The sequence below is a fragment of the Papio anubis genome, chromosome 20 (genome assembly GCF_008728515.1).
Source record: "Papio anubis isolate 15944 chromosome 20, Panubis1.0, whole genome shotgun sequence".
NCBI lineage: Eukaryota > Metazoa > Chordata > Mammalia > Primates > Cercopithecidae > Papio > Papio anubis.
Window position 1 is genome coordinate 49,880,993 of NC_044995.1, and position 10,786 is coordinate 49,891,778.

The 10,786-nt window shown below is 57.8% G+C and overlaps 1 protein-coding gene across 7 annotated transcripts in view; it reads left to right on the top strand.

Moving 5' to 3' along the window:
- Positions 1-9,244, top strand: part of ATP8B3 (ATPase phospholipid transporting 8B3) — an 84,961-nt gene extending 75,717 nt beyond the window's left edge. For all 7 annotated transcript variants that reach the window (XM_031660168.1, XM_031660169.1, XM_031660170.1 and 4 more), the window contains 8 exons: positions 552-651; positions 838-1,216; positions 1,388-1,611; positions 3,301-3,384; positions 4,779-5,018; positions 5,189-5,327; positions 5,572-5,699; positions 7,800-9,244. In XM_031660168.1, coding sequence (XP_031516028.1) covers positions 552-651; positions 838-1,216; positions 1,388-1,611; positions 3,301-3,384; positions 4,779-5,018; positions 5,189-5,327; positions 5,572-5,699; positions 7,800-8,777 — 2,272 coding nt within the window. In that variant the 3' untranslated portion in view covers positions 8,778-9,244. The remainder of the gene's footprint in view (positions 1-551; positions 652-837; positions 1,217-1,387; positions 1,612-3,300; positions 3,385-4,778; positions 5,019-5,188; positions 5,328-5,571; positions 5,700-7,799) is intronic.
- The last annotated feature ends 1,542 nt before the right edge of the window (positions 9,245-10,786 follow it).

Sequence of the window (10,786 nt, forward strand, 5' to 3'; positions counted from 1 at the left end):
GGAGAGCCCGAGGCACAATGGGAAGCGGGAGATTGAGAGGGGAGAGAAGGGTAGGAGGAAGGAGTGGGGGAGTGGGCAGTGGAGGGAGCCTCAAGGGAAGGGGCAGGGGAGGGAGAGAGGGAGAGGCAGAGGAGGGGGAGGAGCAGAGGAGAGAGAGGGGAGGGGAGAGAGAGGGAAGGTGAGGGAGAGGGGTAGGGGCAGAGGTGGGGAAGTGGGCAGTGGAGGGTAGGGGGAGGGGCAGGGGAAAGGGGCGGGGAGGGGCAGTGGATGGAGCGGGAGGGGAGAGTGAGGGAAGGGGAGGGGGAGGCACAGGGGAAATGGGCAGGGGAGGGGAGGGGCACTGGAGGGAGACGGGAGGGGAGAGGGAGGGAAGGGAAAGGGGAGGGTAGGAGGGAAGGGGAGGGGAGCGGGGAAGGGGAGAGGGGGAGGGGGAGGGGCAGCGGTGAGGGAGTGGGCAGTGGAGGGGTTGGGAGGGGCAGTGGAGCTCCCGGGGAAGTGGGGAGAAGCCCGCCCCTCCCCTGCCCCGCTGACCCCTGCGCCCGCCCCGACAGCCGCATCCTGGAGACCTACTGGGACAGCAATAACGACTTTCTAACCAAGAAGTCCCTGTCACGGGTCAAGTTGGCCTTGGTCATTAACGGAGACTTCCTGGTCAGTGTCGCTCAGGGTGGACAGCGGGGTCCCGGCGCCAGGGAGGGGCCTGGAGGGGCGGCGGGCTCGGGGTGGGGGCCTCCAAGGGCCCCGGGGTGGGGGCTGCTGGCAAGGCCGAGGGCCGGGCAGGGTCCAGGCTGGACTGGAGGCCGCGGCGCCTGGCACAATCCCCTCCCCGCCGGCCAGGACAAGCTGCTGGTGTCCCTGCGGAAGGAGCCGCGCGCCCTGGTGCAGAACGTGAACATGGACGAGGCGTGGCAGGAGCCCGGCCAGTCCAGGAGGGATTTCCTCTACGCCAGGCGCCTGTCCCTGCTGTGCCGGAGGTTCGGGCTCCCGCTGGCCGCGCCGCCGGCCGAGGATTCGGCCGAGGATTCCGGAGCTCGCCGTCGGTCCGAGGTGCTGCAGGAGCGCGCCTTCGTGGACCTGGCGTCCAACTGCCAGGCGGTCATCTGCTGCCGCGTGACGCCCAAGCAGAAGGCCCTGATCGTGGCCCTGGTCAAGAAGTACCACCAGGTGGTGACCCTGGCCATCGGGGACGGCGCCAACGACGTCAACATGATTAAGAGTGGGTGGCGGCGGCAGGGCTGGGGGTGCCCGGGGCGAGTGGGGGCGGCTGATGGAGGTGGCGGTGGGACTGGGGGGACCTGAGGCCGGTGGGGGGGGGGGGGGGGGGGGGCGGAACGGTGGGGAGGTCTGGGGGCGTGCGAGGGGCTGACCCGCTGCCTGTGCCCCGCAGCCGCGGACGTGGGCGTGGGGCTGGCCGGCCAGGAGGGCATGCAGGCTGTTCAGAACAGCGACTTCGTGCTGGGTCAGTTCTGCTTCCTGCAGCGCCTCCTGCTGGTGCACGGCCGCTGGTCCTACGTGCGGATCTGCAAGTTCCTGCGCTACTTCTTCTATAAGACCATGGCCAGCATGATGGTGCAGGTCTGGTTCGCCTGCTACAATGGCTTCACTGCCCAGGTGCGTCCCCCGGCCTGGCTGCCCCATCCATGACCAGGGCCTCTGGGGATGCCGCGCCCCTCCCAAAGCTGCTAGGAGCAGCGCTGGGCACACTGAGAACCCCGGAATCCTCGGTGGGCAGGGCTTGCCTGAGGCCACATGGCAAGGCTGCATTAGTGGAGGCCTAGAGTCCAGGTGAAGGGAAGTGATGGTCCCTGTCTAGCTCTGTGCCCAACAACTTCCAGGATATTTGTTTTGTTTCGTTTGAGACAGAGTCTCTCTCTGTCACCCAGGCTGGAGTGCAATGGCACGATCTCGGCTCACTGCAGCCTCCACTCCTGGGTTCAGGTGATTCTCCTGCCTCCACCTCCCGAGTAGCTGGGATTACAGGCGTTGTACCATCAGGCCTGGCTAATTTTTGTATTTTTAGTAGAGACGGGGTTTCACCATGTTGGCCAGGCTGGTCTTGAACTCCTGACATCAGGTGACCTGCCCACCCCAGCCTCCCAAAGTATTGGGATTACAGGTGTGAGCCACCGTGCCAGGCACACTCAGAGCTTTCAAGCAAGGGCAGGCACTGCACATGGACCTCCCCTTCTAGGGACAGTTGAGGGAACAAGACCTTGAACCCCAGAGAAGATCCGATGTGGGAGCTGGCGCTCCACTCAAGACTCTGAGCAGTATCATGACAAGGACTAGAAGAGGCCCAGGGCAGTGCTGTTCCCTGCATGTAGGGAAGCTGTTGGGAATCAGGTGTCTTTGAGAAGGAATGAGCCCCCATCACTAATACCTGGGCATTTGAGAAAGAGTTTTACGGAAATCCCTTAATAAGTATATATTGGTTTCTGTTTTATTTTTATTATTATTTTTTTTTGAGACAGAGTCTCGCTCTGTTGCCCAGGCTGGAGTGCAGTGGCACAATCTTGGCTCACTGCAACCTCCGCCTCCCGGGTTCAAGCGATCCTCCTGCCTCAGCCCCCCAGTGGCTGAGATTACAGGCGCCTGCCACCAAAACCAGCTAATTTTTGTATTTTTAGTAGAGACAGGGTTTTGCCATGTTGGCCAGTCTGGTCTTGAACTCCTGACGTTGTGATCTGCCCGCCTCAGCCTCCCAAAGTGTTGGGATTACAGGAATGAGCAATCACACCCAGCCTTTTTGTTTTTCTTTTTTAGGCAGAGTTTCACGCTTGTTGCCCAGGCTGGAGTGCAATGGTGTGATCTCGGCTCAGCGCAACCTCCATCTCCTGGGTTCAAGCAATTCTCCTGTCTCAGCCGCCCGAGTAGCTGGGATTACAGGAGCCCACCACCACACCCAGCTAATTTTTATATTTTTAGTAGAGATGGGGTTTCACCATGTTGGCCAGGCTGGTCTCAAACTCCTGGCCTCAAGTGATCTGCCCGCCTCAGCCTTCCAAAGTGCTGAGATTACAGGCATGAGCCACCGTGCCTGGCCTGTATCTTTTTTGAGGCCATCCAATTAAAACAAAAACTCAGAGGTGCCGTTATGAGGGAATTTGATCATGCCTTCCTCCCTCCCTTTATCTTCCCACCTTTATCAGTCCACACTTCACCCCACCCCAGTCCCAGCCCCAACCTTGAGTGTAACTCGACTTTCTACCTCACCCAGAACCCTCCCTGGGTGCCCGCTTGGCAGGCTCCTTGGGTGTCTGGAGGCTGACTTGTTCTTCTTGCCCTTCTCCCCCGGCTCAGCCCCTGTATGAAGGATGGTTCCTGGCTCTTTTTAACCTCCTGTACAGCACCCTGCCAGTTCTCTACATTGGGCTCTTTGAGCAGGTGAGCAGGGCAAGGCTGGGTCCTCCTTTCAGGTCTCTGCTCAGCCTCTCCTCCTCTCCTCTGCTCCTTGGGGAGAGGGGGGCTGGGAGACCTTCAGGCCATGGGGTGGGGCTCAGGGGGTGCAGTCCAGTACCTCTCCCTACCCACTGCCATTGACCTCCTCCCACTGGAGCCTACGCTCATCCTGGGGCCGTCCAGCTCCTCCTGTGTGTGGGAGCCCCCACCCTGTGCTGGAGCCCCTGGGCCTCTGTCTACCCATCCATGCAATGGGGAGAGGGGATCAGAGCATATGACTCTGCTAGGTTTATCATCCCCCAGCTCCAAGAGGCCCCAGCTATGCGATCTGGAGTTGGGAGGGTGGGTCACATGGAATGTTCCAGATGATGGAAGTGTCCCACACCTATGCAATCCAGCACAGAAGCCAGCAGCCACATGTGCCCAGTGAGGAATGCTTGTGCTGCGGCTGATGTGACCCAGGGACCGGATTTTACATCTCGTTTCATGTTTGCTAGAACCGTTTTTTTTTTTTTTTAGCTCGCAACAGGATCTCGCTCTGTTGCCCAGGCTGGAGTGCAGTGGGACAGTCTCAGCTCACTGCAACCTCTGCCTTCCTGGTTCAAGTGATTCTCCTGCCTCAGCCTCCCAAGTAGCTGGGATTACAGGCGTGCACCACCATGCCCGGCTAATTTTTTTTATTTTTAGTAGAGATAGGATTTCACCATGTTGGCCAGGCTGGTCTTGAACTCCTGACCTGAGGTGATCCCTCCGCCTTGGCCTCCCCAAGTGCTGGGATTACAGGCATGAGCCACCGTGCCCGGCCTTGCTGGCATCTTTAACCGTGGTGGAATACAAATCATGTAAACTACCCTGTCTCAGCCAGACTCATGCATACAGCTCAGCAGCACCCAGTGCATTCGTGTGGCCACGTGACCAACCTCCAGGGCTCTTTCCATTGCATTTTATTTTATTCTGTAGATGAGGTCCTATTCTCTCACCCAGGCTGGAGTGCAGTGGTGCGATCACAGCTCACTGCAGCCTCCACTCCTGGGCTCAAATGATCCTCCTGTCTCAGCCTCCCAAGTAGATGGGATTACAGGTGCCCACCACCACACCCGGCCACTTTAAAAGGTTTTTTTTAGAAATGGGAGGTCTCACTATGTTGTCCAGGCTGGTCTCAAACTCCTGGCCTTAAGCGATCCTCCCACCTTGACCTCCTAAAGTGCTGAGATTACAGGCGTGTGCCACCGTGCCTGGCCTTCCTTGGTTTTAATTCGCTTAAACTCAAAGAGCCGCACACAGAGAGTGGCCACCCTACTGGCCTGCCCAAGGAGGTCCTGATCTCTGTTGGGGGTCCCTCATCCCCCACAATCCCAAGAGCTTCCCCTTGTCCCCAGGACGTGAGCGCGGAGCAGAGCCTGGAGCAGCCGGAGCTGTACTTGGCGGGGCAGAAGGACGAGCTCTTCAACTACTGGGTCTTCGTCCAAGCCGTCGCCCACGGCGTGGCCACCTCTCTGGTCAACTTCTTCATGACGCTGTGGATCAGCCGCGACATGGCGGGACCTGCCAGCTTCAGCGACCACCAGTCCTTTGCAGTCGTGGTGGCCTTGTCTGGCCTGCTGTCCATCACCATGGAGGTGGGCAAGGTCCTCACCTCCCTGGGGCCTTGGACACGGCCTATGAAGGCCTCCTCCCCCGGGGACCACTGCTTTGGGGGTCTTGTTGGGTGCCCTCCCTGGACCCTAGGGGCGGGTGTCCTGGTGCAAGCTCCGCCGGGCCCCGGATTTACCCCATGCTGCCTGTCCAGGTCATTCTTATCATCAAGTACTGGACTGTCCTGTGCGTGGTGACCATCGTTCTCAGCCTGGGTTTCTACGCCATCATGACCACCATCACCCAGAGCTTGTGGCTCTTCAGAGTATCCCCCAAGACCTTCCCGTTTCTGTGTGAGCCCCCGTGGGGAAGTGTGATGGGCGGTCGTGGTGCCGGGGGTCCCTGATGGAAGAGGTGACAGGTTGCTCATGACAGTCGTCCGGCAAAGTGTCCCGGGGAACGGGGAACAGGCTCCTTTATAAACCAGGCACAAAGGCACCAGGGCGCTCCGTGGCCTGGGGGCGTCTTCGGGGCTGGGGGCAGGGAAGGCGGCACAGGCTCCCAGCAGACTCTGCTGTGACCCCGCCCTGCCCCCAGACGCTGACCGCAGTGTGCTGTCCTCCCCCTCCATCCTGCTGGTGGTCCTGCTGAGCGTGTCCATAAACACCTTCCCTGTCCTGGCCCTCCGGGTCATCTTCCCAGCCCTCAAGAAGCTGCTCGCCAAGGTGAGGTGGGCCTGGGCCTGGGGTCCTCACCCGGTACATTCCAGGACCCTGGTGGGGGAGCCACGCAGGGTGTAGGGACTGCAAGGTGTCCCAGCCCCTCTCGGCCCTCCAAGACACTAGGCTGGGGGGAAGGGTGGGTGCAGAGCCCTGACACGTGCCCAGTGCCCCCGGGACCCGATTTCCCAAGAAGGGAGACCTCACTTCCCAGACAAAGCAGCAGAGAGCACCCAAAGGCCACCCTGGGTTCCAACGCTGATGCCATTGGACTCTTAAGGTTTTATTTATTTTTTTATTTTTATTTTTTGAGAGGTGTCTTGTGCTGTCACCCAGACTGGAGTGCAGTGGCACAATCTCAGCTCGCTGCAACCTCCATCTCCTGGGTTCAAGCAATTCTCCTTCCTTAACCTCCCAAGCAACTGGGATTACAGGCGCACACCACCACGTCCAGTTAATTTTTGTATTTTTAGTAGAGACGGTGTTTCATTATGTTGGCCAGGCTAGTCTCAAACTCCTGACCTCAAGTGATTCGCCCGCCTCAGCCTCCCAAACTGCTGGGATTATAGGAGTGAGCCACCGCGCCCGGCCTTAATGTTTCTTTTTTTTTTTTTTGAGACGGAGTCTCGCTCTGTCGCCCGGCCTGGAGTGCAGTGGCGCGATCTCGGCTCACTGCAAGCTCCACCTCCCGGGTTCCCGCCATTCTCCTGCCTCAGCCTCCCGAGTAGCTGGGACTACAGGCGCCGGCCACCTCACCCAGCTAGTTTTTTCGTATTTTTTAGTAGAGACGGGGTTTCACCGTGTTAGCCAGGATGGTCTCGATCTCCTGACCTCGTGATCCGCCCGTCTCGGCCTCCCAAAGTGCTGGGATTACAGGCTTGAGCCACCGCGCCCGGCCTTAATGTTTCTATTTAATTAATTGATTTATTTAGAGATAGTGTCTCACTCTGTTGCCTAGGTGGGAGTGCAGTGGCGTGATCACCGCTCACTGAAGCCTCAACCTCCCAGGCTCAAGTGATCCTCCCACCTCAGCCTCCCAAGTAGCTGAGGCCACAGGCATGCACCACCATGCCCAGCTAATTTTTTAGCTTTTTTCTAGAGATGGAGTATCATCATGGTGCCCAGGCTGGTTCAAATTCCCGGGCTCACGCAATCCTCCTGCCTCGGCCTCAACATGTTGAGATTTCAGGCATGAGCCACACCGCGCCCGGCCGACACCATCAGATTCTACCCCGAATGACCCAGGGCTTGGGGACTGAGATGACGGAAACAACCTTGAAGTGGTTTAGGCAGAAGGAGGAAGCTGGAAACAAGAGTCCGTTGACAGACGAGCGGGTCACACAGCGTGCTCCGTCCGTGCAGTGAAACACGCCTGAGCCGTGAGAAGGAGTGAGGCTCTGACAAAGGCCACAGCGTGGATGCACCTTGAGGACGTGTGCTCAAGGCTGGGCGCAGAGGTTCACACCTGTAATCCCAGCACTTTGAGAGGCCGAAGCAGGTGGCTCGCTTGAGCCTGTGAAGCTGAGGCTGCAGTGAGCTATGATTTTGCCACTGCATTCCTATCTGAGCAACAGAGCAAGACCCCACCTCAAGAAAAAAAAAAAAAAAAAAAAGGGAGGGAGACTTGCTAGCCCACGTAACCAAAACATTGCAGCTGAGATGGGCCCCAGAATTGACTGGAATGGTGTACCTGCCCTGCCACCTCTGTTCTCCCTGCCCAGCTCCTGCCACCTTTACTGCACAGGCTGGACACATGGCTGTTCCAGGCTCACCTCTCCTGGATTTGCCACTAAAGGGCAGCCAAGGCACCTGGTGGCTGGTCTAGAGTTAAGTCTCAGGGAAGGACTCTGATTGGCTGAGCCAGGGTTAGTTTCCAGGGCAAGGCCAATTAATGGGTCTTGAAAAGCAAAGGACTAGAGTCCTCCTTAGAACTCGACACTGGGAGTTGAGGAGTCTAATTGGCTCAACTGGGTAGAGAAGAACCTAGCCAATCCATAGTGGCCAAGGGCTTTGAATCCTGCCTCTCCTCCTCGGGGGACAGGTCACCGGAGAGCCGTCAGCCAAGCGTAGAAGTCTGATTCCCCTGCTCTCCCCTTTGCTTTTCAGGAGGAGAAGGTGGAGGAGGGCCCGAGTGAGGAGATTTTCGCCGTGGAGCCCTTGCCTCATTTATACCGCGAGTCTCGCGCCCGGCGTTCCAGCTATGCCTTCTCCCACCGTGAGGGCTACGCAGACCTCATCACTCAGGGCACAATTCTGCGGAGGGGACCAGGGGTCAGCAGTGACATAGCATCTGAATCCATAGACCCATCTGATGAAGAGGCATTTTCAAGCCCAAAGGAGTCGCACTGGCATCTCAGGAAGATGTCCTTCCTGGGGAAGAAGAAGCGCCAGTCACAGGGGCAGATGTCCTCCCTGGAAGCACAGCACTTCCCTACAACTAGCTCATCATTTTCTATGGATAGACAATCCGCTCTTTATTCAGAAAACCAACTTGCCCTCCCCAGATATGTGCTTACCGGCACCAACAGGCTATCTGGGTCTTTCCAGGAGCAATTGCCAAGGGTACAGGAGAGGCCACTGTCACCCAAGCAGAGGCCATCTTCTCCTGAGAAGTTGCTGTTGACCAAGGAGAGGTCATATTCTCATCAGGAGAAACCGCCGTTGCACAGAGAAAGCCAGCTGTCATCTTCTGAGAGCCAGCCACAGCCTCTGGGGAGCCAGTCATTGCTTTCAGGCCAGCTGACATTGGAGAGCCAGCCAGACTCCTCAGAGGAGAAGTCAGCATTTTTGAAGCCCTCCACACCGTTATGGAAGAGCTGGCAAAAGGAGCCCCTCACCCCCAAGGAGGGGACGGTGCCACTTCCAGACAAGACCCACGAATCTCAGGTGGAGACTCTGCCACCAAGTCGGGCGGAATCGTCCACGTCCACGAGCGAGCAGCCTATGGAGGTGGAGCCCTGGCCTGTGGAGAAGCAGTCATCATCATCCATGGAGTGGCTGCTGGTGCCCGCGGAGGAGCAGCCATCCTTGCCCCCAGAGGAGCAGTCATTGCCCTCTGCGGAGGGGACCAGGGGTCAGCAGTGACATAGCATCTGAATCCCTAGACCCATCTGATGAAGAGACGTCTTCGAGCCCAAAGGAGTCACACTGGCATCTCAGGAAGATGTCCTTCCTGGAGAGGACGAAGCGCCAGCCAGTTCTGCTGCAAGTCAACCAGCATGCAGGGGGCCTCCCTCTAAAGACAGGGGCTCCACATGCTTTTCTTTTTCTAACAAACCAGGGACCATCTGACCCCAGCGCTAATTGAGGCTCACTCTTTCCCTACAGTTTTTTTGTGATGGAGGATTCCTTCCTGGTTTTTAAAATCAAAGCACTGACCTCTAGTGCTCTAGCTGGGTATTTGCAGGGAAAACTTTTCTTCTTCATACTGGGGTAAGATAATGTGGGTAAAGCTTCATTGCTCTCAAAAGTTGTTTATTAAAAGCTGTGGCTCCCCCACTGCCTGACAGCTGGCCCCTCCCAAGAAAGTTTATAAATTCCAGTTCTGGTACCATCTAGCTTCTTCGTCTATCGGGAAGCCCTGGTTTCTCCCTTCAAATACACCTTCATTCGCTGGTGTCTCCGTTCACTTTAGACTCCAGAAAGCAGTGAGCAGTGATGTCACAGAAGCAGGTCCTGACAAGGTCTGCATCTTGGGGCTTGGTTGACTCAAAGGCACCAAGCTTTTCTTTCAAAGGCGCTAAGCTTTTCTTTCAAAGGCGCTAAGCTTTTCTTTCTAAGGCGCCAAGCTTTTCTTTCAAAGGCGCCAAGCTTTTCTTTCTGATTCTTAACCATTCCCTGTGGGTGGTGGAGCTGTGTGGGCGGTGGAGGCTCAGAGCAGGCTGCTGGCCCAGGAAGAAGATGGGACTCAAGAGCAGAGAGGGGCGAGCTGGGTGGAAGCAAAGTCCCTCTTCCCTGCACTCCCGTCCTCCCGCCCCAGCCTTGAGGTGGGTGAGTTCCATTCCCGCCCCGCATCTGTGCCCGCATCTGTGCCGGACCCGTCGGCCAACACACACACCCAGATGAGTGACTAGAAAATAATTTATTGAAGAAAAACAAATCAACAAACCCAGCACAGCAATGGTTAACAATGACGAGACTTTTTTTTTTTTTTTTAACTTTTAAGCCTGTCGCCCGAGGGTGAAGGTGGAAAAGGGCTTCTCTCCCCTGTCACTGGAGGGGAGGGGACTTTGGAGGGTCCAAGTGGTGTCTCCTCTGAAAGCAGCCCTCGGTTCCAGTCTGTTCAAAACACTCAAGGCCGCAGGGCCTCCTGGCTCTTCCCTCCCCCGCAGCTGAGCTCATTCCACCAAAACCAGCCCCCGCAGGGGTCCGACAGGGCCACGAGGAGGAGCCCCAGGAGTCTCTTGGCTTGATTTTGCTTAAACCACTTGGGGCAGAGAATGTGAAATGGCCCAAGCTGCGGCTGGTGCAAGGGGCATCCTGGCCCCGGCATCATTTCAGATTTCAGGTCGGCTGAGCCCTCAGCCCCGGGCCCAGCCCTCCAGACCGGGGCTTTCTGCTTTATGGGGTGAAAAGCACCCCCTTTAGCTTCCCCACCCCCCCACTGGGGCCTGTCCCCGAAAGCGGCCCCTCTCATCTCTCCCCTGCTGCTCTCTCCTCCAGCCTCGGTTCCCAGGCCAGCACATCTGTGCCCCTTCCACCTCCAGGGGCTGTTTGGGGATGGCTCAGGGACATGGCCTCATGGCACAAGAGGAGTCAGAGGCAGAGGACATTGTCCCAGAGCCCCCTTTGATGATTTTGGGGGGTCCTCTGTTCTCTAGGCTCCCAAAGTGGGCTGGGAGGGAGGGGTCTCTGCAGGCGTACACCCCCTGCCTCCCAGACAGGACAGAAAGGCTGAGTCATGCCCAGTCCAGGGAGGGGAGGCTGAGGCTGTCTGGGTGGAGGTGGGGGGGCGGTGCTGGTGCCTGCTGTTGGGGGCCTCAGGAGGGTCCTTCAGATCTCAGGAAGTTGGGGCGTACCCGCATCCCCCACCACCCTGGGCGACAAGATAAGAATAGGCTGATTGTCTCTCTCCTCTGAACAAGACACTTGGG